At 58.5% G+C, this 26,373-nt stretch overlaps 1 protein-coding gene across 4 annotated transcripts in view; it reads right to left on the bottom strand.

Moving 5' to 3' along the window:
- Positions 1-1,175: 1,175 nt before the first annotated feature.
- The window catches only part of MGAT3 (beta-1,4-mannosyl-glycoprotein 4-beta-N-acetylglucosaminyltransferase), a 31,127-nt gene continuing 5,929 nt past the window's right edge, over positions 1,176-26,373 (bottom strand). For 2 of the 4 annotated variants that reach the window (XM_032882965.1, XM_032882966.1), the window contains exon 2: positions 1,176-3,358. In XM_032882965.1, the coding sequence (XP_032738856.1) occupies positions 1,747-3,358 (1,612 nt within the window). In that variant the 3' untranslated portion in view covers positions 1,176-1,746. Of the gene's footprint in view, positions 3,359-17,610; positions 17,746-21,104; positions 21,134-26,373 lie in introns of those variants that run through there. The other 2 variants (XM_032882967.1, XM_032882964.1) reach the window with 2 other exon arrangements.

A 26,373-nucleotide genomic window follows, 5' to 3' on the forward strand; every position in this document is an offset into this window, starting at 1 on the left:
TACAAGTACACACCAAGCATGCACACATGCCCATAAATACACACACACACACGCACAAACATGTACCGTTCCACAGGCAGGCTCTGCATCCTGGCATCGCTGGGTGAACATCTATGGGTGCCTTGGGAGTGGGGAGTATCACCACTCCTACAACCACAGGCTCTAACTGCCCCCCAACCCTGGGCTGCAGTGAGTGGGGGCAGGAGCGGGTGCTCTTAGGAGCTCTGAATGAGAGAGTAGGATCCTAGGACTGCGTTAGTCATTCCTACACTCTCTCCCCATCCCCCTCCCTGTGTGCCAGAGACGCTCCTTGTCTCCTGTCTCCATTCTCTCCTCCTTCCTTTACTAAGAAAACTCTTAAGTTGAGGCTGGGCATGTGGCTGAAGGCTACTTTTCCCAGCTTCCCTTGCAGCTACTTGTGGCCATGTCACTAAGACCTGGCCAGTGAGATGCGATCAGAAGTGACCGAGTCATTTCTGGCTCATGCCCTTAACGGGAAAGGGCATGTGCTTCTCTTGCTGTTCTCTGCTTCCCCTGTGCTGGGATGCACATGTGATGGTGGGAACCGAAGCAACCATTCTATCCAGAAGTGGAAGGTGCATATGAAGGAAAGCAGAGCTGCCTTACTGGATGTGGACCATCGCTCTCTAGACAGTTAAGCTAGAAAAACAAGCTTGTCTTGCTTAAATTACTGTATTCTGGGGTCTCTTAATTAGAGCAGCTTAGACTCTAACCAATACATCCCCTGTCCTCAAGAGGCAAAGAGGAATGAGATGACATACAGCTGACCTTCAAGTCCCTCCTGGGCCCAGGGCAGCCCTGTGGGCCTTCCTGACTCTAGCCAGCCCCAAGGAGGGGTGCAAGGGTGATCCTACCAGAGATGGTGGGGAGCTGGGGTTGTGGGTTTCAGTGGGAAGGGGTGATGGGGAACCATCTCCTTCCCCACGCCCCCTCCCAGGCCCAACCTACTGGGCTGGCTGATGGTCTAGCCTCTGGCTCCCATCCCACCCTGAGAACTGGACTCCTCGCCTTGCCACAAGACAGCAACATAAAAAGAAAAGAAGGAATGTCAAGGCCAGATTTGGAACAAAAATAAAGACTCCCTGCACTTCTGCAGAACCCCGCCTACCCCACAGGTGCTGTCAAGCACGGAGGGGCGGGGGACGACAGACTATGGGGCAGATTTCTCAGCTCCTTCTGGCTCAGTTCTCCCAAGAACACTGCAGTTCTTCCCAGCTGGCTGCTGTTTTTCCTCCCCTCCCGCCCTGGTGTCCCCTTTTCCTCCTGGAGCCAAAAGCATCTATTTACAGAGCCCCAGGACCTCCTGGCACGTCCACTTCTCCGCTGCAGGTCCAAAGCCCCCGGAGGCCAAATGGTAGGTTTCTTCCTGGCTGGGGCTGCAGCTCCCACCTGCTGGCCCTGGGGAGCTCCTGCAGGTTCCCTTCCCCACCCTGCCCACCCTCCCTCACTACCCAGCAACCACCATGCACGCTCCACCAGCACCTCCCGGCCACAGGGCTCTTGGGAGTGCGAAGGGCTGGACTCCCCTCTCCTGATGGGGAAGGACGTTTTGTGAGCTCACAGGCCCAACCCCGATTCACGAGGGCCTGAGTAGGGAAGACTCCTCCACCTATCCACTCCCGGTCTTCTCAAGGACCAGCCAGACGGCAGAGGGAGGCAGGAAAACATCAGGAGAGGCAGCTGCCAGCCCCCGCCCTGCCCCTGTCCCTCTGAGATCACGCAGCCTTAGCCTTCAACCACATCCGATTTGCCCCTGGCGGGGGGCCTTCCCTCGGGAGCCCTGGGCCGCCGCCCACCTTCCGCCGTGCTCCTGGGCTCCTGGTAGGGGTTGTCCAACAGGTAGCGGAACTGGGCGTAGTTGCTGAGCAGGTACTTCGGGGCATACATGTGCTCACTGGGGTCGGCCGGCGGGTACTCCTGCTGCGTGCCGTCGAACCAGCCCCCGGTGCGGATCAGGCCCCGGATGTAATTGAGGTCCCGCTTGTCCTCGTAGTCGCCCCAGCGGGGGAAGTCGCCGTTCTGGGCGGACACGAGCTTGAAGTAGATGCCCTCGGGCGTGAAGCACCAGGAGCAGTGCCAGCCGGCGAAGTGCAGGGGGCTGCCGAGCGACCACTGCACCAGGATGTGGCCCGTGCGGTTCTCGTACTGCCGGAAGTTGGGCATGGTGTAGTACTGGCGGCGGCGCAGGCGGATGCCGTCCAGCCCGTACACCGTCTGCAGCATGTCCACCGTGCAGCCCGACACCACCTCCAGGGTGCCCGGCTGCTTCCAGAAGAAGCCGTACAGCGACTTGCGCATGTGGAAGGCGAACGGCTCCGTCCAGCCGTCGTACAGCTTGAGGAAGAGCACGCCGTCGCGCGCGGGGATCTCGTCGGCGTCATCGATGATGAAGACGTCGTCGGGCCGCAGGTTGCGCAGGCGCGACACGCCGTCCTGCGTCAGGAAGGTGCGCAGGTAGTCGTCGGCGATCCAGCCGTCCTGCCGCCCGCCCAGCGGGAAGTGGTCCAGGAAGACGTAGAGCACCTTGTGCCGGATGTACTCGAACGTGCCGTTGGTGAGCATCTCGCGGAACTTGAGCGGCCGCGGCTCCCCGTAGGCCGTGAAGTTGGACTCGCACACCACGAAGGCGTCCACCACGTCGCCCAGCTCGTGGAAGCGCACGTCCAGCAGGTCGAACTCGTGGTTGATGTTGATGGCGTTGATGACCCGCCGCGGCACCTCGCGGGGCACCAGGCGCTCCTTGGTGGGCAGGTTGGAGTACTGCACCACGGTGGGCACGCCGCAGCTCGGCCCGTGCCAGCCCGGGAGGCACACGCACTCCACCCACTTGCGCCGCGGGCCGCGGGCCCCCGGGCGCTCACGGGCGCTCAGCAGGTGCCGGGCCGGGCCCCGGGCGGAGGAGCCGTCGGCCCCCTCGGCCCCCTCGGCCTTCTCCTCGGGCCGCCCCGAGGAGGGCTTCTCCAGCATTTTGGTGCCTGGTTTGAAGCAGACGCCTCCCGCCTTGGTGCGGACGAAATACTCGGTGGTGTCCTCAGGCAGCACGAAGTCCATCCGGTGGAGTTCCTCGCTGGCCTTGCTTGGGGACAGCGGCTGGAGCAGGGGCGAGTGGGAGTAGAGCGGCGTTCGCAGCAGGTCGGAGCTGCCCGGCTCCGGGCTGGCCTGGGGCGTGACAGGGGCATTGTTCCAGAAGAAGCTGGACACAAGGTTCGGGCTGAGGGAGGCCAGTTCTCGGGGGAAGGTGACATAGGACAGGGTCTTAAAGAAGTGCAGGAAGGAGATGAGGCACAGGCCGGCCATACAGAACATGAGAAAGAGCTTGTAGCGTCTCATCTTCATCCTGCAGGAAGAAGGATAAAGCACACAGGTCAGGGGTCTGCAGATCTGGGTGAGGAGAGCCTGAGGCCCCTCTCCATCTTCCCTTCCATAGATCCCCATGAGTGAGGCAATATCCTTCCACATAGAACATTTTTCCCTGGCCTTTGCTGTCACCGTGTCTGTGAATGTCCTGGCTGGTGCCTGCTGCCCCTTCAGGAAGTCACCTCCTGGTCCCCAGGAGGCCAGCCTGTGAGTCCAACTTGCTGTACCAAGTACCCTGCGGTGGTGAGGCATCAAGGAAATTTCCCTCCCCGCTCAGGACCACCTGTTCCACAGCCCTTCCCCTCAGTACCAGGTCACCACACCCACCCGGCCATCTGCAGCCTGATCCTCCCCACCTGGCCTGCTTACCCTGACCAGACCAGTTTCATGGCTAGACTTTGCACCAGGAACAATGCAGCCTGGGAAAAGCCCAACTCTGCAGCCCAGAACCCGCCCCAAGGGAGGAGCAGAGTGGGCTGCAGGCGCCCTGTGTGGTTCCCCTCCCTGCCCTGCCCACGGTGCTTTCCTCTCTTTTTCTCTCCTTTTCTTTCTTTCTTTTGTGCAAGTGTTGACTAATCTTTTTTTTTTTTTTTTTTTTAAGATTTTATTTATTTGAGAGTGAGCGAGAGCTCCTGAGCAGGGGAAAGGCAGAGGGAGAAGCAGACTCCCCGCTGTGCAGGGAGCCCAATGCAGGGCTCGACCCCAGATCCCGGGGTTCCTGACCTGAGCCAAAGGTAGATGCCCAACTGACTGAGCCACCCAAGCGCCCTTAACAAATCTTTTTAATTCCTTTTCACTGAAAAAGTTCATAGGCCTCAAGGAAACACATTTAATTCCGACATATTTAAAAGAATAAGTAGGGGCACCTGGGTGGCTCAGTGGGTTAAGCCTCTGCCTTTGGCTCAAGTCCTGATCCCAGGGTCCTGGGATCGAGCCCCGAATCGGGCTCTCTGCTTAGCCGGAAGCCTGCTTCCTCCTCTCTCTCTCTGCCTGCCTAAATAAAGTCTTTAAAAATAAATAAATAAATAAAAGAGTAAGTAAAAGCTCCCCTTCGTTATCCCTTTCTAGATTGATCTCCAGGCATAAACAGTTTGATCTCTTTGAGGTGTGTTGCTGGTTTCATATGCAATATTTCTGTTCTTGATTTCCTATTTTTCATAAATATTATCATATTGGACACTAAGTACAATCAAGTTGTTTTCCTCAATCAAGGACAGATTAAAGAGATTTTCATATCAGTAGTAATAAATCCACCACTTCCTTTTAAATCCCACACCGTAATCCACAATTCTTTTGAACGAATCACTCTCTATTCATGAGTGACTCATAAGTATAACCATTCTATTCACTTACACAGTTTGATTTATCAATTAGCTTATGGCTGTGGAGTGGAAAGCTTTGTATATTGTTTTTTTACAGTTTAAGTAAACTTTCTATTGTAGAATATTCGTAGTGTATCGGGAAAGTGGCAGAGATGGTACAGAGGGTTCTTCTACACTCCTCGTCTCCCCCACGGTTAATATCTTATACCACGATAGTACATTTGTCAGAACTTGAAAACCGAAATGGCCACGTTACTATTAACTAAAGTCTCTACTTCATTCAGATGCGCTGTTTATCTCATGAATGAACATGGGGAGCAAGGACGCACTTCTGACTGCTATCGTCCAGCGCGTTTTGCCTAGAGCCTAGGCAGATGGGCCGGCGGCCTGGGAGGCTACACCCACTGGCCCAGGTAGGACCACTGACTTGGTTGGATGATCTATTGAGTCTCGGGAGGGACTAGGACAGACCCTGGCCGTTGGCATCTGGTGTTTTCATCTTCCCTTCCATAGATCCCCATGAGTGAGGCAATATCCTTCCACATAGAACATTTTTTCCCTTCAAATGTTCCTTTCTGTGGCTTCTCTTGACTTCTCTTTGGGTCGTTTGGGTGCCTTGCTACCATACTCTCCCCTCCACTTCCTAACTCAGGACAGCAGGGGAGAGTAGAAACATGAACACTTGGCTTCAAACTTCTGTGACCCTCAGCAAGGCTCCTCGCCATTCTTTTTTACTTGACAGAGAGAGAGAGAGATCACAAGTAGAGAGGCAGAGAGAGGGGGAAAGCAGGCTCCCTGCTGAGCAGAGAGCTCGACGTGGGGCTCAATCCCAGGACTCTGAGATCATGACCTGAGCCAAAGGCAGAGGCTTAACCCACTGAACCACCCAGGTGCCCCAAGGCTCCTCGCCATTCTAAACCTCAGCGTCTACACCTGTGAAATGGGTACAGCGTTCCCAGTGGGCAGCAGGTGCTCAATAAACTTCCATATTTTCAAGGCTAGAAGATTCCAACATCATTTTCTTTAAGCTATATGGTCCTAAGGCACAGAATCATGAAATGTTTGATCTAGAACAAATTTTAAGAACCACCTTTTCTGCTCTTTTAATTTTACAGAGGACGAAACCAAGACCTACAGGGCTTTAGGGACCCACTTGATATTACAAAACTGGGGCAAGAACCTGGGTGGACTCCTGTGTTCCATCCCCTTCCCAGCCTCATGTCGGTGAGGAGTCCTGAGTAAGGTGGTGAGGAACAGTGGAGTGGCCACCAAGTCCGGAGGCCAGGGTACTTGGGCTATCAGATCCGAAGGGACCCACCTCCTCCAGTGTGAATGCCCAGCCCTCCAACTGACTGCCAGCAGTCAGGCAGCACAATCCGGAGTGGGGTCTAATGTCAGCTGTCCCAGGGCAGGCGGGGTGGAGGGCACCAGTAGCCTCCACTGGCTTTTGGGAAGGCAGGACGGAGGGGCTCTCCTCGGCCACATTTGCAAGTAGGTCTTCCGGCCTCCTCTCCCTATAATGGATCCCAGCCCTCCTCTGGCAAAGTGAGACCAGGCAGACCAGGCCAGCGGGGAGAGTGGAGGGGCAAGAAGCCCGATAAAGATGGGTAGACGGGACTTCTTGCTGTGGCAGAGACCAGGCATCAGGCAACACTGCAGACGGAGGTCAGCACAGCAGAAGCCTCCAGACTGACCCACCAGAGGGCCCCGAGGACCTAGTAAAGGCAACCCTGATCCTTCTGGCAGCCCCTTTCTTCCCACCTGGAACCTGCCTCTACGGAGCACACCCCAATCCGTGGGGCTGAACTGGCCCTGACCTTGGAGGGTGGGGCCAGGCTGCCGAGCACACCCCAATCCGTGGGGCTGAACTGGCCCTGACCTTGGAGGGTGGGGCCAGGCTGCCGCTCCCACTCACTCCCCCAGCAGCAGTGGCCCTGCTGTGCGGGAAGGGCCCCCACAGCCCCATGGGGGGTCACCCTGACCCAGCTGTCCCTTGGCTTCCTGGCCAGGCTGGCTTTCAGGATCTGGTTACACCTGGCCGGATGTGCCCTTCGGAGGACAGACTCACCAGTGCCTGGGATCTCCCTTTCACTCGGGCTTTGGATAAGGCCCCAGCCTGGCTTGCTGCAGAGAATCACGGAAGTGTGTGCGCCTCCCTCACTGCTCGGGCTGTTTAGAAGACGCCGAAGCACCTGGTGGTTGGCCAGGAGCCAGTCACTGCCTCACAGACCAGATTTTCTGGGGCACCTTCACTTTCAGCTTCAGTCTTACTCCTCTGGGCCCGATCCCTTATCTTCATATATTTCAGTAAGTGCTTGAAATACTTTTTTTTGGACTGAGCAGCATCTAAGTAGGAAACTGAACAAGTGAGGCACCGGTTCCTGAGGTCTCATGCAACTCCCATCCCCGCCGGGAGGCTACGTAACCACCCATTTTACAGATAGGGAAAATGGAGACTCAGAAAGATGACAAGGCTTTTCTGAAAGGCCACCTGGACAGTTCTGTTCCTGTGTCTGCTCCTCCCTCCCCGCTTACAGCTGCGATGTAGCCCTCCAGGTGGCCCAGCTGTGGCTAAATAAATCCGTGGAGCCCAATTAGGCCCAGCTGGCAGACTTTCTACCTCCACTGTAAAGCTTCCTCGAGAACCCATCAGGTGTTAACAACAAAGCTGACGGTCACTGATGTTTACAAGCCAATGACTGTCCCGAACACATTCCACACTAGACCTCACTGAATCCTCAACACGAAGCGGGTACTGCTGTCATCCCCATCTCACAGCTAGGGACACCGAGTCCAGAAAGGTGACATAACTTGCCCAGTGTCATGTAAGTAGTAAATGTCAGACTCTGTGGGGTCCCCAGAGAGCTTTCATCCAGTGGCAAACCTGCCCTGAGCCCCTTCCATCTGCCACGCTCAACCCAATACCCACAGAGAGTCTACCGGCGGCCAGTAAAGACAGACCAGTAGATGGAACAACCACCATCACACCTGACCCACACAATACCCCCAGAGGGTGTCAGCTGACCCTTATCATCCACTCACACAGCACTACCTATCAAGAGCCCGATGTATGCCAGACACCGTGCTAGGCCTGGGTAGCCCAGGAGACAAGGCAGATGAGGACCCCCACCTCCACACAGCATACACGGCGGTGAGCGGGACCAGAGCCTGCGATCAACTAGAAATAAAGGAGTCAATGGGGTGCCTGGGTGGCTTAGTGGGTTAAGCCTCTGCCTTCGGCTCAGGTCATGATCCCAGGGTCCTGGGATCGAGCCCCGCATCAGGCTCTCTGCTCAGCAGGGAGCCTGCTTCCTCCTCTCTCTCTGCCTGCCTCTGTGCCTGCTTGTGATCTCTGTCTGTCAAATAAATAAATAAAATCTTTAAAAAAAAAAAAAAAGAAAGAAAGAAAGGAGTCAAGAAATACCATACATGAGAAAGAGTCGTGCTCCAGAAAAAGAGCTGGGGAAGGGCTAGGAGGTAGATTGGGGGTCAGTGGCAAACAGGGTGCTCAGCACAGGCCTCCCTGAGAAGACAGAGACTTGATGAAGACCAGGGGGCAGGGGAAGAAGGTTCTGGGCAGAAGGGACAGCCAGTGCTCAGGAGGGAGACAGGCAGGGTGGGCCCAGATCACGCAGAGGCTGGGGCCACGGCAGGAAATGTGGCTTTCAGGATGATTCTGAGCAGCGGAGGAACATGACCCAACTTTGGTCCACACACACACACTTGGGCTGCTCTGTTGCGAGTACGCGGTTGCCTGCAGGGTGGAACAGGGAGCGCTGCGAGGAGGACCCAGTACTGTCCAGGTGTGCCGGGGGAGGCTTGAACCACGGTGTGGGGTGGGGGGGGTGCGGAAAGTGATCAGGTTCTGTTGGATTTGCTGAAGACCTGGACGTGAAGTGTGAGCAAGGAGTCAGGACCCTGAAGGACAGAGAAGCCTCGGACTGCGGTGGAGCCACCCCTCAGCAGCCTTCACGGAAATGGTGAACAGGGGAGCTGGGCTTGGAGTCAGGCGGGGTCTGCAGGTCCTCGCTCTCACCCTCAGGCGGCAACCCTCCCAGCAGATGCGAACACTGAGGCTGAGTGAGGGGTGTGGCCAGTCATCTCGCAGCTAAAGGCAGAGCAGAGCCTGGCTGTTGACTTTGGTCTCTGGATCCAAATCTCATGTCCTTTCTATAGTATGCTTGGTCTAGAAGCGTCACAGGATGGATGGAGATGGGGTGAGCAATGCTTTGGATCGGGCATGCCCCTGTGGGCTCTGGGAGGAGGAGCTGGCTTGGGGGGCCACTCTCCAGCTCACCATTCTCTCCCTGCCACTCCTGCTTGCTAGCATGCATTAGCTAGCCCCCTGTACCCACGCCCAAACTCAGGACCCCAGGTCCGGTGTGGTGGCCAGGACCTGCCTGGAGAAGCAAGTCTAGCTGAGGAAGGACTTAGGGTCTCTAATGGGCTCGCCCACTGCCCTCCAAGGCGTAGGCAGGCAGCTCCCTGAGGACGAAACCCCTGTCCAGGTCCCTCCTGCTGCTGAGGATGACCTTGGGCAGCTCAGAGGCCATACTTAGGCCCTTACTCATCTCGGTAAAATTCACTATTTCTCCAGTGCCTGCTTTGTGTCAGGGCTGGCCTCTCTTGAAACCAAGAGGCTTCTGCCCTGGATTAGGACCTGGAAGAACCATACTGAGCTCTGCCAACACCCTTCCTGAAGCCCGCCGCCATCAGCCTCTGGGTTTATATCACCACTGTCAACCTGGACCTCAAGATACTTGGCCTCGGGGCACCTGGGTGGCTCGGTGGGTTAAGCCTCTGCCTTCAGCTCAGGTCATGATCCCAGAGTCCTGGGATCGAGCCCTACATCGGGCTCTCTGCTCCACAGGGAGCCTGCCTCCACCCTACTTGTGAACTCGCCATGCTAAGCTCACGTCCCCTGACCCCTGTCTTCCCAGCTGGACTACCAGCTCCCTGCCGCAGGGAGCTGTACACAGCAGGTGCTCCACAAAAGCACCCCGCTTTGCCGTGGGCCTCCTCCGTGTGCTCACCATCACTGCTGCGCACACAGACTCTGGAATGAGACCACAAATCCTGGCTCTGCCATCTCCTACCTGTGTAACCTCGGACAAGTTCACAACTTTCCTCCTTTTCTTCATCTATAAAACAAGGGTTTAATAAAATCCATGTAAAGTGCCTGGTGCATAGGTGACTACAAAATAAATTTTAACTCTTCTTACTCTTATTGCTAGATCCCAGCCTGGCAGAGAACCTTCGGGTGGGGGTGTGGTAGGAGTAAAGGCTTGGAGGTGAGCTCCTGGCAAAGCCAGGGCCTTGGTGGTGGTGGGTGCTGTCCTATCTCAGAGGAGCAAGGAGCACGGTGGGGACTCATCAAGTGAGGCCTAGGCAGAACCTGAGCCTGATGGTGGAGGGGCTGGGGCAGGCCACCCTGCTTCTGGGGGTGCCAGGGAAAGGAGGGAGAAATTTCAGGGCCTCTAGGAGCCTGTCCCAACCCCTCACACATACTCCGTGAGTTATAACCATCCCAGGGGCCTGGGTCTCCTACATGAAGTTTGGGAGGGATGGGCTTGGTGCTTCCTGGTAGCAGATAATCAGGGATGGGGAAGGCTACGGCGGAACCTGACCCAGGATGGTGGCAGGATCAGCCCACCCTGGGCCTCCTCTTCTTGTGCTGACTTGTGGCTGTCACCACACCCTCGAAGGTGCCCCTCCTTCCCTCCCTCTTCCTACTTCTTCCTTCTCCTGCTGGTGCAGTCTTCCTTTGGGCTCTACTTAGAAGGCTGATTGGGTGAGGGAGGAAAGCAGATGAGCCCGAACCCCACAACCCATCCATGATCTCAGGGTCAGGGCACAGGCTGAGTCCAGGGGTGCGGCTCTTGGCCAGAGAGGACAGGTGGTCCCTGGAGATCACAGGTTATGACTGTGGGCCTGGCCAGGCTGGCAGTAGTCTCGTGGATGGCAGTAGCCTCAGACACACCCTGACAGCTGTCATCAGAGAGACGGCTGGCTCCCGTGGAGCTCTCCATGGTCCTGAGCTATCCTGCGCTAACCAGGGTCCTAGCTCAGCCCTGGGAATACCCTCCACCAGCCTCTCACTGCCCCCTGCCAGCCTCCTCCATGGTTCAGTGGCTCATGTCCTAATGGCCACTTTCCCTGCCCACCATACTCTGGCCCCCTTCCTAGCCTGCCTCATGACACCTGATCCCTGGTGTCCTCAGTTCTTTAACAGCCATGGGGCACTCAACTCCTCCACTGAGAGAGAGAAGGGATCAGCTGTGGTCTGTGTCCAGCAGCAAAGGGGTGTGACACCTAGCAGGTGCTCAGAATGCTCTGAAAATGCCTTGGGGGAAATCCTGGAGGTGCACAGCTCACCTTATCTCCACTCTTGGGCAGGAAATGGTCCATCTACAAACCCCAGCCTAGGGGCACCTCTGAATGCACCCCCCTCCACCTCTCTCTCCACCAACTAGTTCATCTGCTTGAAAGGGGATCTTGATTTTTGAGCTGAAGTCTGCCTCCCTGTGCTCATCTCTACCCCATTCTAGTCTTACCCTATGTGACCCAAAGACTCTGCCCATCACACAGGGAAGGCACAGTAGCTGCAGTGTCAGTTCTGAACACTGCCTCTGACATTGGCAAGCTATCCTACCTTTCTCAGCCTCAGTACCTTCTCTGTAAAATGGAGATATAACAAATGAATTAATCCACACAAAGGACCAGTAACTGTGCCTACGCACACAGTAGGTGCTCAATGAACACTGGCCTTCACTGTCACTGGAAATCAGGAAGATTTGGTTTGAAGCTCAGACCTGTAATCTACTGTGTGCCCTCAGGCAAATTACTTAGCCTCTCTGAGCCTCAGTCTTAGATGCAAAAGGAAGATACGCTCTCTCCCTTGCAGTACTGTGGGAGAGATGGATGAGCCACGGTTTCAAAGCATCCTGAATGGAGCCCAGCACTTGGCAGATGCTCTAAAAATTCCTGTTTCTTTCCATTTGCCCTTCCTGCCAGGCAACCAAATGCAGACGACATGACTGAACATGCCAGGCCTTGCTCCTGGCCAGCTTTGTTAAAGGACTGAGCCAATTGGAAGGCTGCTTACTACTGACTGGCCCCCATCACCCTATGGGGCATTCTCAGTGACTCATCTGGCTTTCAGAGCCCAGGGAATCTGGAGGCCCACAGAGGGTCCAGACTCCTTTCCTGGGGTCTGAAAGGCCACAGAGTAAGAGCATTGTCCAAATCCTCACCCCAGGCTGGTGCCCCTGCCAAGTGCCCATCTGGCCTCTGCTGACCAAATCTTAGGGCCACCCATTCCAAGCACGCTGGGCTGGTAGAAATTCTTCCTTCTGTTGACCTACATCAGCCTCCCTGGAGCTTCTGCTACTGCTTCCAGGTCCCCTCTTGGGGTCAGGCAGAACAAGTCAGCGCCTGAGGAATCAGAAGACTCTGAGGCTAGGTCAGAGTCCTTCTCATGTGAGGATCCACGATCCCACACGGAGAGACCGGCAGAGGCGGCAGCTACAGAGTCTGACAAATTCCCGAGTTCCGGAAAGATGCAAGACAAACAACGATGCTATGTTTATGTCTTTAGCTCTCATCATTTCCCTCAGCTGCTGTCCATCAGGCAGAGCTCCATAAGGGTCAAGCCATATGCGGGGGTCATCCCACTGCCAGCGTATCGTCCAGGCTCCTGGTAGACATTCCCCAAGAACACGCAGTGTGCCAGGTGCTGCACCTGCACCAGCTGGAGAAATCAGGGGCCCATTCCTGGGGCCTCCCCAGAGGAAGGTATGTGAGTCTCCATCTTGTAAATGAGGACATGGACGCTTCGAGGTTAAGCTACTCACTCAGCCACACAGGGCTTGGGGTAATGAAGCAGATGCAAACCGAGATTCCCCAAGCACCCTGCACCTGGCGACCGGCAGACATGAGGCCCAACGGGCCTCTGAATTTAGGGGTTCTGCCCCAGGCTAAACACGAACAGCTTGGCTGAGGGAGATCTGCTGTACCCTGACCCCCAGTCCCCAGAACTTCTACTCCCCAGCACTTCCCAGAGAGAAGTCGGCCCAAAGGGCCAGCCCTGGCCAAGAACCCCAGCTGCCCAGGAACTGCGAAATCCTGGCAAACCCTGTTCACCGTGGGGCAGATGGGAGCTGCTGCTGCTCCCATCCACAGATAAAGGACACCAAGGCCCAAAGGAGAGGCACAGCTACACTGGGAGCCAGCTCTTGGACCAGCCAGATGGGGTGCCCACGCCATTGCCTTGGGCACTAGGATCTGGGCCCTACTCCTTCTGCTGGCTTAGCTGCAAGGCAGAGGGCTGGCTAAAGCTTCAGCCCAATGCCCATGCTCTGGAGCTCTTTCCATGGCGAACCCCACCCCCTCACCAACCAACTCATGTGCCCTGGCCCACTCTCCTTCCTCCAAACCCCTCCCCACTCTGCCTGATGCCAGCCCCCGCCAGTCGCCAGCTGCCAGCCGCCTGCCAGTCACCTGAGAACTTGCCCACAGAGCGGTTAGCATGTGCCTGAGAAAGTTGGTTCCCAAGGCTGGGACCTGCCCTCGGCTCGCTGGGGCCTCCTCCTCTTTCCCCACTGGTCATGGGCCCACTGAGGACATCAGTGTCTGGTCCCCAGAAGCCCACAGGTAGTGAAGACATAGAACACTGCCACCAGCTCAGAATGTCCCAGTGGACAGTGCTGGAGGCTGAACAGATTGGTCCTGCTCAGACCTCAGCCAGTGGGGCGGGTGTGCCCTGAAGCCTGCAGCAGCTCCCACTGTCCTGCACTGAGGCTCACTGCCGTTGTGACCCCTGCCTCCTGAGATGGGCCCCTACCTTGCATTATTCACGTTAACGTCACGGCCGCCGCTCACCACGAGCTCAGCTATGCACCAGCTGGCAGCATCTGTTTTACATACACTTGACCCTCCCAGCCGTCCTTGGACTGGGGACCTACGATCCTCACTTTACAGATGAGGAAACCGAAGCTCCGAGCATTACTCTGCTCACCTGTGCACACCCATGCGGACTCCACTTCGGGGGCTGGGGGAGGGGGTAGCACGGGCTTGAGCCCCAGACCCTGCAGGCTCTGAGTACAACAACACCATCAGCCCGTGCCCGAGGGTGGCCAGGAGCAGCGTCCAGAGCCCCCGCAGCAGCACACTCTGGCTGCGCTGTCCAGCACCCCAGCCGCTAGCCCCATGTGGTTACTGAGCCCTTAAAATTGACTGGGAGACGAAGCAACTAATTTACATTTCACTTGATTTCAATTTTAGTTTAGGGAGGGCCTGAGTGGCTCAGTGGGTTAAAGCCCCTGCCTTCGGCTCAGGTCATAATCTCAGGGTCCTGGGATCGAGCCCCGCATCGGGCTCTCTGCTTGGCAAGGGAGCCTGCTTCCTCCTCTCTCCCTCTGCCTGCCTCTCTGCCTACTTGTGATCTCCGTCTGTCAAATAAATAAATGAAATCTTAAAAAAAAAATTATACATTTTAGTTTAATAGGCACACGTGCTAGCTGCTACTGAACTGGAACACGTGGGTTTAGACAGGACTGGGGAGGAGGGGGCAGGGAGCTGCAGGAAAAGTGGGGCTGGGCTCGGGAGGAGACAGCGGGAGCAGAGGGGACGGTGCTCATCCAGACAGCAGTGGTACGGGAGGCGAGGTGGCGGCCTGGGGCATCCAGCCTGGGACCTAGGGCCTGGGTGGGGAGCAGCGGTGAGCTGTGGTGCAGAGGCTCCTTAAACACTGGGTGACAGAGGGAGGGAGTGGCTGGAGGGACCCAGCCTCAGGGGCTAGAGGTGGGCTGGAGGTGGGATGTGGGGAGAGTCTGGGAAGGAGGAAAGGGAGGAGCAGAGCCACAGAGGAGCTGAGCCCAAGCCAGGGATGGGGGGTGGGGTTGGCGGTGCTGGGGGGTGCTGGACACGACCTGAGGGGGCAGGCGCCTGGGCCTCCGTGTGCAGAGGCAGCGGGAGGAAACAAGGTGGAGGCAGGTGTTTAGGTCCCAGAGCTGCAGCGAGGATCTCATGTGTTTAAAGGGTCTGTTACGCTGCCTGGAAGAGTAACGACCTGACCACCCGGCAGGAATCAAACAGGATCTGCTGAGGGGCAGGACAAATGTCGGCCACAGGAGAGACACTGAGGCATCTGCGGAGGAAGCGGGGGCTCTGGTGGGCGGCTCTGGGGAGGGAAAGAGGGGAAGATGCAGACAGACCAACGCACCATGGAAAGGGCACTGTGCGAACTCAGAACAGGTGTCCCCAAACCAAGTTCTGGGGAATCCCCAGGATGCTCCTGGGACCAGACAGATGACGACGGGGAGAGGTCGCGAAGCCTGGGTCAGCCCCCCACAAACAATCAAAAAGAGGTGCTCTCAGCTTTTCGATTTCATACAGTAGAGTTTCTCCTAAGATTTTGTTTGTGGAAAAATTTCTATACTGAAAAAAGATCCAAAAACCCAGCGGGGCGGAGGTGGACGTGCATTAAGGAAGGGCCGCCAAGGCTCTGATGGCCTCACACACACAGCGGGGCTTGGGGGGATGCCATGCCAGGGGCGGGCCACGGCTCTGGCCTGTGTCCCTGCAGTGGTCCAGAGAGGGAATGTGGACGCGTCCCAGCAGGGGTGCCGGGCCACCTGGGCACAGGTGGGAGGAGTGGGTGGCGGCCACCCAAGCGTGACAGCAGCCACTGAGCCAGAGATCGCATCTCCTCCAGCCCCTGCTTCTGCCCTGTCACAGGAAACCTCCGCAGCGACTGGCCTTGTCCCCGGCCCCATCATTCCATTCCCACACTGCGATTCTCCGAGTCAGGCTGACCCTGTGTTCCCGGCACCCAGCATGAGGCTGGGCTCAGACATTCTATGAATGTCTGCGACAAGCCAAAGGGATGGGCACTAAGGTGGAATTTCAGGCCCAGGATATGCCTGTGTCCCCATCAGCAGGGACCCGTAGTCAGAATCAAGAGGCAGAGCTGCCCTGCTGGGGGCTGGGCCTGGGAGGGGGATGTGAGGCTCACAGGCAGCGGTGCTTCAGCTCTGCCTAGGGTGGAGAGAGAGAGCAGGATCAGTCCTGGTTTGGAGCTGGGGGTGCAGCAGGGAACAAGAGGCGTAGATGGGCCCCCCCCGCCCCCGCGAGAGCTCAGTCCAGGGGAGGGACAGAGGACAAACAAGAAAATGGGCCAACAGAGGACGCCACGTGTCAGGGTATCCCGAAGAGAGGACATTTCTGCTGAGACCCGAGACGGAGCCACCTCCCAGAGGAGGAAACCCCCAGTGTAGGGACAGCCAAGTAGGAGGGTGGTAGGAGCGTCTGAGTCTGTGAAAGGCCTGCGGAGCCTAGCGGGGCTGGCAAGGACAACCCACACCTCAGGGGCTGCTTGGGCAGAAGCCTGGGCCCCCATCTCAGTGGCTGCCCTCCTGAGGCAGTAATCTGGACGCAGCTAAACACTCTAACTGGACAGGCAGGGCTGGACCAGTCTGGGGAGCCGTGGGTCTGGAACATTCCTCCCAGAAGGCGGCTCCTCCATCATCATCACCTTCTTCACGGCACCGGGCACTTACTGAATGGCCCGGCTGCCAGAGGCTGTCTTGTGTGCCTAACTCCACTTTCCCTCCCAGCCATCGGGTGGTGGAGATGGCCTGAGGTTGCTGAAGGGCCTGCCTGGCACTGACACGCACTCACCGCTCCTAGGGGTCCTCCTTCGGGATCAAGCTCTGGGGTGCTGCCTTCAGCCTTGCCCAGGGCAAGGGCCCTGCCCATTGTCACCCTGGCCCCCAGCAGGAGCCCGCCGCCTTGCTATTTGTGGGTCACCACCTCCCTGGTTCCAGCAGGTGACCAGTCACCAGAGCTCTGTGCCCAGGAGGGCTGCATGGCCCAGACCCCCTACCTGAGGCTCCCCTCCACCTGTAATGGTGTAAGCCACGCCCCCCCCCCACCACCACCAGGGCAGCTCTCTGTGAGGCCAGACGACAGGGAGGTGAGGCGAAACCACGTTTCACAAAGCCCTGGATTCCTGAAAGGCCACAGGAACCCCAGAGTCCCTCCCCCCCGGACACCAGTGGGCACAGATCACCCTGGATGGGGGCCAGTGTGGAATCTCAGAACCCTGAAGGTTCAGGGTCTGGTGCTCTAAGAAGTCAGGAACCCTCTCTGGCGAGGCTCTGGGGGGCAGGCAGTCCACCAGGGAACCTGGCTAGTGCCTGTGTTGCCCCCCGTGGGCGCATTCTCTCTTCCCTGGCCCCACTGCCCCCGAACTCTGAGCTGAGCAAGGCAGGGTCCCATGCCAACTGCACCCACCGCCCAGGGGGTTCTGCGTACTTGCTGTCAGCCTGACCCTGGCCTCCAGCCAGGTGGGCCCAGCTGCATGGCCTAGAGACGCCAAACGCCCCCACCCACAGCTGCCCCTGGTCAGCCTGTCCACATGGGTGAATGAGGAGGGCATGCCAGAGGCCGGACCCACAGCAGCCCTCTGGCAGGGTGCTAACTGCCTCGGCCCCCTTCTCTAATTCCAGCCCCATGTTGGCCCCCTTCATTGTTATGGATAAGGAAACAGTTCAGGGGATCTGAGTAGCCCGCCTGGATCATCTTGTAAGTGGTGCCTGACCCAATCCTAGGGCCTCCTGCTCCCTCCCCCTCCACCGTGCCTCTTCCATGCCTGGACCTCCACAGGCCCCCCTTCCCCTCACCTGACCTAGTACCTGCCCTGGGTCCCTGCAGTAGCACCCACAGCGTCCCCTCCCAGCTGCAGCAGCCCTGTGTCTGGCCTTCAGGACTTGATGACTGTCTCATGCACCCCCAGGCCGACAACCGGTGGCAGTCACCTGGCTACACAGGCAGCCTGGCCCGGCGCCAGCTCTGGCCTTTCACCTGCTGGGGTCCTGGGCCCCACCTCTACCTGGCTGAGTCACCTCACCTCCCAGGGGCTGCGGTCTCCTCGGTCTCCTCATCTGCCCCAGGTAGAAACAAGGAACACGGCGAGGGCAGCCCCATCCTGCAGAAGCTGCTCCCCGAGGCCTGGTGCTGGGAATGTGGGTGTGCGTGTGTGTGCAGTTTCCAAGTGAGGGGCCTGAAGCCGGATGCTGGTGATGTGGGTGTGCACGCGTGTGCAGTCTCCAGGTGAGGGTCCCGGTGGCAGGTGCTGGTGATGTGGGTGTGCGTGTCCCCGCAGTTTCCGCCTCAGGGGCCTGTCAGTGCCTGGCGCTCGGTAAACCATGTGCCCTTCTCCTCTTGGGGCCTCTTCCCTCACTGGGTGGGAGGTCACCCTGAACTGTTCCCGGACTCCCAAAGGGACCACGGGGCATTTTTGGTGGGTTGCGGATGGGAAACGGAGGAGTGCGGTACCGGCGGAAAAAGGTGGGACGGAACGGGACCCGGTGTCTCACACAAACTGGGGGCTTGGCGGGCCCCGAGAGGAGCCTGAATCCTGACTGCCCCTCAGAGACCCTGCGCTGTTCACTGCAAGTGGGCTCCATACTCAACAGCCCGGGAAAGGGGGGGTGTTGGCGGGGGGTTTTCTGCAGTGGTGGGAGCAGAGGCTGCAGTCTGGGTGGCTGGCCACAGATGAGAAATTGGGGGCCCAGAAGAGACCACCCCCCCCAAGCAGTTACTGCACTGCCTGGCTCCATGCCCCAGTCCACCACAAGCAACGAACACGTTCATTCCTTGTGGTGAGGATTACCCTCTCTGAGCATCTTTTTTAGAGGGTGAAGACGTAAATCAGACCCTGGCAGAGAAGGGGGACGGGGGGCAGAACTTCCAGCATCTGTACTGCTGGGTTGGGGGATGCATGTGGGGTCTCTGGGGGACTCCTCTCTCGCATTCAGCTTAGCCCTTGCCTCCCCTGGGGAGCTGCCCTCCACCCCAGCCTGGACAGAAACATCCCAGTGGCCAGTCAGCCTGCCCTACAGGCTGTGAGCCCCTGGGTCCTATTCCTGGTACAGGACAATGAAAGTCAGTGCAGTGACGGCGCGAATGCCTAAGTGTCTGCATTGGTCAGGTGGGATGGACCCCAGCCAGTAGGGCTGCTGAAGGCCCAGGGAGCAGGGATCAAAGGACTTCCTAAGGGCATGGGGGGGATCTCCCACCCCCCCTCATCTCTGCAGGGGTGCACACTGGGGTCTATGGCTGGGAGGCGGACAGGGCTGGGTGAAGGAAGGAGAAAGAGGCAGGCAGGGTCCAGCCAGATGGGGCCGAGGAAGCAGGAGGGGCAGCAGGAGCCCGTGACCATCAACCGGGCAGATTATTAATCTTAACAGTGCAGCCAATGGAGAGGAAAGAGAAAAACCTAGCTTCTTCTAACTCATAAAATATGCCACCAGTCCTTCCACAAAATTAACTGACCCAGACCCCATGCAGGCTTATCGCTCATACACCACCCCCCCATGGAGCCCCCTGCGGCTCCCCAGAGATTCCTGTACTTCCAAATAAACCATCGGTCCCACTCCGAACAGGAGCAGAGCAGGAAGTGAGAGGAGACAAGCCCAGGGGGCGGGGCAGAGGCAGCTGTCACAGCTGTGGAACGGAGCACCTTGAGGAAAGCAAGGCCTGCGGCTGGGCTGAGGGCTTTCTGGGTCACTTCCTATCCCTGGGCTTCAGAGTCACCATCTGCACTTCCGGACCATCCCAGCCCCTCACCCCATGAGGACTGAACAGGGTCACATCCAAGAAGCCTCGACACAGACCACTCCTGAGCTATAAAGTTCATCCCCTGCTGCTCCAGAAAGCCTAGCCACGTGCCTGGCGGGGCCTGTCCGTGCCTCCTTCCAAATCGCGCCCAGGACCCAACCGCACGCGGCTTCCTCCTCCTCCCCACTGGCCTCTTTCCTGTTTTTTTTTCCTCTTTCTGTCTTGACATTCTTCCTTTGAACAAGGGGCACTACCTTTTCCTTTGGCATTAGGCTCTGCAAATTCTGTCACTACAAAGTCCCCATCAAGCCACATGACCACCAACCCCCAACCCCCAGCTCAACAGCCTCCCACAAGACCCTATGCGCAGCCCAATCCACCCCCCAGTCTGGCTCAGAATGAAACCCAAACTCCTCTCTGGGCCCAAAGGCCCTGCCACTCTGGTCCCTGGATCTTTGCTGCCCTCACCTCCCTCATCCACTGGGCTCTGGCCACAGTGCCCACCTTTCATCCTCAGGGCCTGTCTTGTCTGTCTGGAATGCGGCTGCCTGCTCAGAGGGGCCTTCCTGCCCCGGCGGCTAGAGCAGCTGTCCCCTCCCCGGGTCATCTGCTCCCCCACAACCACGGCGGAAGCTAGCTGTCTCCTTGTTTACACGTTAGTGGTCTGTCTCCCCCACCCACACCGCAGTGCTCAGAACGTCAGCACAGGACAGCAGGGTCACGCTGAGCCTCAGTCACCCGTCTCCGCGGCTCCCCACCCGCCAGGACAAAGCCTGACCCAGAGCAGGCGCTCCAGAAACCGCTGTGCGTGACGACCGAACTCTCAAGGCAAGTGATGACAGACTCTGAGCGACAAGTATCATCTAGTTTGGGAGGCCTGGGGCAGCAGGTCAGGCCAGTGCATACCCAGACCTAGCGGGGTGCTCCGTCCTGCTCCCAGGCCGAGAAAGCACCACCCTCTTCACGCTCCACCTCGCTCAACCCTGCCACCAGGCTCCCCCAGCCTCCAGGGGGACAATGTACAAAGGGCCACTTCAGTGCGCAGCTTCAGCTCCGTCTCCAGCCCCAAGGCCCGCGGGTGGGGGAAGGGAGGGGAGGATGCGCCCTATGCCTTGCCTGTCTTCATGCGGCCTTCTCTGCGGGGCCGGGAGGGCCACAGATTCAAGCCACAGTGTAGACAGGCTCTGTTCCATGAGCTGCACCTTGGGGGGTGGGGGGAGGATGCCCCTGCACAGCCGGGGAGGGGTGCCCATGCAGAGGTCAGTCCGTGTACCCAGGCAGGAGTGGAGGTGCTCCCAGGGCGGCCTCCCCCTGGGTACAGGGCACAGGTGAGGGATGCGAAGCTACGGTGCCGTGGGGTTAAAGGACAGAGAGAAGGAGATCCCTTAGAATCGGGGCCCGGCCGAGGGCAGGGGGCAGCAGCCTGGGCTTAGAGCTGGCTCCCATCCTGCCTGGGACCCCTGGCTGCAAAACCAGGCACAAAGAACTCACTCAAACAGTTGTCCCAACAACTGGAGCTGATCACCTGTGACCTGAGCATGGCACCCAGGGACACCGGGACGATTTACGGCATTCCCAACATTCCTCCTCCTGGGCCTCGACACGATGGGACCGTCCACCCAGCTGCCCAGCCCAGGAGCCCAGGAGCCATCCTCCATCCTCCCCCTTGCGGACTCCACACATCCATCACCAGGCACGTCTATTCCATGCCCCAACATTCTCCATCCCACCTGTCCCCTGGTGCCACTGTCCCACGCTGGCTGCACCACGGCCAGCACTCACCTGCACAAGAGCAGCGGTCTTCCCAGGGGCCCCCCCCGGCTGGTCCCCATGAACCAAGCAAAAGCCACATCCAATGCTGCCCCCTCCCAGCTGGGAACTCCTACGCTGGGGATAAAGTCCAGATCCTGTAGGAGGCTCCAAGGAGTTCCTGGGTAATCTTTCACTTTCTGTCTCCAGGTGGGCTCTATGGAGCCGCACTTCCCCCAGAGGCCCCTGGCCTGCCCCCAGGGCTCCTCACCCCACACTGGACGGGGCAGTCGGGCTCCCCTGGGGCCTCAGCTCCCCGCCTGATGCAAAGGAGGTGCTGACCTTGGCTTGCTAGATGAATACATGACCCTCCCCCCAAACCCACACACCGCACCTGCAGTTGGTGCTACTGGGCTCTGAGCCCTGGGCTGGGGCTTGGAAAAGTCCAGATCAGCCTGGGCATGGCATACCCGGATGTGGCTCATCTACATGAATGGGACAGGGTCCCCTGCCACAGGAGGGCGATGGAGGAAAAGGGGGACACGGGAAAGGACCCCAGAGCAACACCATGGCTGACAGGCCAGAGGAGACACAGGAAGGAAGAAGGTGAAAAACGAAGTGACTGCGGTTCACCCTGGGGAGCTTAGCGCCTAGCGCCCTGCCTCGCATGCAGTAGGGGCTCGACGAGCTGCTGCGGAGTAGAAGAACGGGTTGGAACCCCAGCTCTGCCCCCCACGGCTCTGGGACCCTACTGGCACAGAGGCATGAAAGGGGAGGCTGGTCACACCCGCCTGCAGGGTCCTTTTAGGGATCAGGGGAGGTGACGTGGCTGCTCCTGGCCCAGGGCCCACAGCTCCAGCGCTCGGGAACCCGAGCAGCCCAAGCCCCCTCCTGCGGTAGTGGCGGGCCCGGAGCAGGTGCACAGCTGGTTCACTCTGCTGTTCTGGACACCTGGGGAGCCCCCTGGGGAGCCCCCATGAAACTGGAACAATAAGCCTTTTCTCTTTTTCCTCCCCAATTAATCTCAGCCCATCCCTGCCTAGGAGGGGCCACAGCTCCCTCGGGTCAGGGCCTGACCGTATCCACCGGGGACACTCAGGAGGCCCCCACCAAATGGTAGGGGACACCATGCAGGGCTGCAGGCACCAGGCGTCTGCTCCTTAATATGGAGCCACCAATCTGTTCTTGCTCCTTTAATCACTCAGTCCTTCCCACCTGCTAGATCCAGAGACCATCCCAAGAAAGGCAGCAAGTTCCCAAAGGTCCCACTGAGTGTGGGGAAGGACAAGGAACAATGGCCATGAGCAGACCATCGCCATAAGGGACAGGTGATTCCAGGAGGCAGGTGGCCAGGGTCCTGGCCTCAGCCACACCATGCCATGAACCACCCAGGAGAGCCTGTGCACCAAGAGCAGCACCCCCTTCCCAAGTGACGTGTTCCATCTCATCTCACTGTCACACAGCCATCTCACAGATGGGGAAACTGAGGCTTGGAGAAGAGACAGGACTTGCCCGAGGTCAGGCAGCAGCAAGCTGAGGGGAGGACCCAGCTCAGCAGAGTCCACGAGCATGTGCACCGATGCTCCCCCAGGCTCCAGAACCTCCTGATCCCTGGACCACCTCAGTTTCCCCACTGACCACTGGGGGATTGGATCCTCCAGCTGCCTGCTGACACCCGTGGGCAGGGCCGCATTCTAGGTCTGCTGCTCCGTCTGAGCTCCATGACCCAGCTTCTCTGGGCTGAATCGAGGGGTGCTTTCTCGATGCTATATTCTAGGGTCTTGTCCCCAGGTTCTCCTTCAGAAAGTTCTGCAGCCCAGGTCCTCCTGCCTGTCAGCGGGCTCTGTCTTTTATCTTCTAGTCAATGTGCTTCCTTTCCAGGGCCCTGTATTCCCTCCCAGCCACCCTGCAGGAGGACTCACAGCCCCGGAGCATGTGCTCCAGCTCTGTTGCCCCTTAGGCCTGCTTTAGAGCCATGAGAGCAGCAAGGAGGGCCAGCACGGTGCTCCCAGGCCCAGGATCCCAGGGCTGCGGGGATCGGACTGCACGCCCGCAGGCGGGCGGGAATGCCCTTCCCCATTGTGCCTTCCCGTCTCTCCAGGACGACGCTTCCGACCACCCCTAGTGCTGGCCTGGGCCCTCACCAGTCCACACTGCAATGGCCCCCAAGATGGCACTTCCCAAGGACAGAGACTTTGGGTCACGTTTCTTTGGGGTCAGGGCCTGGAACCTCCTTAGCGGGTCTACTTCATTGCTGAATAAATTAGCAGGGCGGCCAGGATGAGAGATCATGAACGAGGGAGCTGCTCTTACTGTGGGGAGGGGCAGGGGACGTGCACAAAACCCACGCACAAAGACACACACACACGGTCACACCCCGAAGTCTGCAGATCCGTGCCCCCGGCACCTAGCCTGGGCCGGGGCACTTGCTGGACAGCAGCCGAAGGAATGAATGAGAGCTCTGTACCAAGCACAGGAGCAGGGGGGCCTGGGGGAGACCGAGACTGCATCCTCACCCAGGATCAGGGCTAGGCTGTGAGAACAAATACCATTTCCACTAAGCAGAACTTGACTGTTGCAGGAGGACCCCTGGAAAGGCACTTCCGGGCAGGAGACAGTAAGGACTCCGGCCAACAGTTGTCAACACCCCCACTGGGCACCTGGGACGGAGGTGACGCAAACAGCCCCGGGGCCATCTCTGGCTGGGAGAGGCGGGTGGCAGCACCTGGTGGGGGGGTGGTGAGCAGGCTTTCCCGATGGAGGTGGGAAGGCCAGGGCCCTGAGGCACCGCAGGAAGGTCAGAGGTTTGAACAGGATTTTCGGGGTGCCACATGCCAGCAGCCCCACGCCAGGACTCTCACTGACCCCATTTGCAAGGATCAGAGAAACACAAGCTGTCAGCCACAGATGCACCTGTTCCGGGGATGGGCCTGGGGCCAGGCAGCTCCCACTGGTCCCCCTGGAAGCCACTCACGGGTAGTGACCCCACAGTCAAACAAATGGGGAACTGGGCTGTTCTCAGGGCACCTTTTCTTAGACTGCTCTCCTTTAGATTATAGCTGCGTTTCTTTCTGATGATAAAGCTGTCGCACGCGTCCTAGAGAATTGGAAAATCACAGCGAAAGCAACAGGACTCTATCGGCCACTGTCCCACCATCCCCTGAGCTATCCCCTTGGCCTAAGTTCTCCCAGACTTTTTTTTCTGCACATCTTTTTGCTGGAATGAACCATCCATGTGGATTTCCCGCCAGCTTTTAGACACCAAGCATTTTCTCTAAGGAGCTTTGCCCTCCACATGGGAGGGCCGAGTGCAGACCTAAGCCCCTGGGGACTGTGCTCTCCTGGGCTTCTTCCCAGCAGTCCCCCTGCAAGACCTGACCTGGAACCTGTAGAGAGACGCTGCAGCTTGGGAAAGGAGAGGGGATGGGATGCCGCCACACAGCCCCGGGCTCTCCTCTTACGAGCCACAAAGTGACTCTTAGCCGCTCTCCGTGGTATTCCAGGTCAGCCCCAAGCACCTCAGGGCCTCCAATGTTCCCTCTGTGAAATGGGCGTGTTTGGCTGGCTACATGGCCTCAAGGTTCCCCAGCCTGGTCCCCTGTCTGGGCTGAATTGACAGTCCCCTGAGCTCTGCACCTTCTTTCTCTGTCTACTCCATGGGCGTCTCTGACGCCTGCACTGGAACCAGGCCCTTGGCAGACCTGCCCAGCCCTCGGGCTTCTCGGCATCCCGTGGAGCAGACAGAGGGAAGTCCAGGCAGTGAGGCTCAGCCTCGGCCTTGAGGTGGGGGGTCAAGCAAGGCTTCCTGGTGTGGCAGGGGGTTAGTCTCAAGGATGAGCCAGCACCTGCCAGGAGAAGGGGGGGAGAGCCCTTCCGGAGGGACAGCGTCTGCAAAGGCCATGAAAGCCAGCACCTGGATTTCCAGTCTGCATGCGTGGGCCAGTGCCTGGAGGCGGAGGCACTACAGATGCCATTACCTGTCCCCCAGCGGCAGGTACAGGGCCACTGCCCATACCCAGGTGTGGCTCCAAACATTTCTGAAAGCAGTGACATGCCAGGGCCCCAGTGGCTGCCCTCGACACCCCTGTGAGGGGTTTGCCTGCGGGCCCTTTGAGGCCAGTTCCTCCTGCACAGCCAGACTCCACCTGCCCAGCTCCCAGACCTCCCACCCCTGGTGGAACCTCAACATTCTGCTCTTCACCTTGGGTGTGACAAGTGTGACCTTGAGCCAGTCAACCACGCTCTGTGGGTCTCGGCTCAAAGACTGAAGCCCGTGGTGGGCTGTTCCAAGCACCAGATGGGACCAAAGGCTTGGCTCCGCTTCCTCTGACCCAAAGGGCTCCTGAGCACCTACTCTGTGCCAGAGCCCCCAACTCACCTGTTTGTTTCTCTCTGCCGCTGGCCGGGAGCAGGGCTCTCTTCCCACCACTACCCCTTAGAGACGCAGAAGGCCCCTGGGGGCAGGTTTTCTGACTCCCGGATATGGGTACAGTTGAAAACCTAGCGCTAAGCCTCCGACTCCTGCTGGAACCAACTGGGATGACGTGCTGGGTGCTTTGGACAGTACAGAGAGCGGCACAGTCACTGCTTCTTCCAGCCAAGGGCCAAGGCTCCGAACGGCAGAACCACCTCCCGGCCATGAGCCCAGCAAGCTGCCCGCCCTGTCTAGGCCTCAGTTTCCCTAGAATGCAATGAGGATTACTTGAGCCCCACGGCCCACGGCTCCTGTGATAACTGCAATGAAATCATGCCAGAAAGCACCAGCATCTCACTCCCGTTCGAGCCGTCAATGAGCCCCAAACCCCAACCACTCATGATCACAGCCCAAGGAGATGGTTGGGAAGGCGCCCCCGCCCTCAGTCTTTCTCCCAAACCCACCAATCTGTGCAGCTTCCGGAAGGGGCCTGCACCCGCCTCTCTCACTATCACCATTCAACAAATACTTAAGAAATATGTATCAAATGCCTTTTCCATGTCAGGCAAGGGGCCAGCCCCCAGCGACACAGCTGCCTGTGCAGCCCAGCCTGGAAGCCCAGCTCTGCCCAGCCATCGGCAGCTCTCCCTGCTCCCCCTCCCCTGGCCACCGTCACTCCCCACCATGATTCACCCAGGCTGTGTGCCAGGCCCGGGGTAGCCAGAGTGGGGCCATGAGTGATTTCTCCAGGGTGTTAAGCAAGCTACGTGGGGTCCACGGCCAGCTGGGACCCGTTTCCAGAAGGAAACGGCAGCAGTAGGTGTCTGGAAAAAAGGGTGTTGGGGGTCAGTGTGGTGGGTGCGGAGTTGGGTCAGGGTAGAAGAGAGC

Source organism: Lontra canadensis, unplaced genomic scaffold (genome assembly GCF_010015895.1).
Source record: "Lontra canadensis isolate GAN:19392208 unplaced genomic scaffold, GSC_riverotter_1.0 scaffold84, whole genome shotgun sequence".
Classification (NCBI taxonomy): domain Eukaryota; kingdom Metazoa; phylum Chordata; class Mammalia; order Carnivora; family Mustelidae; genus Lontra; species Lontra canadensis.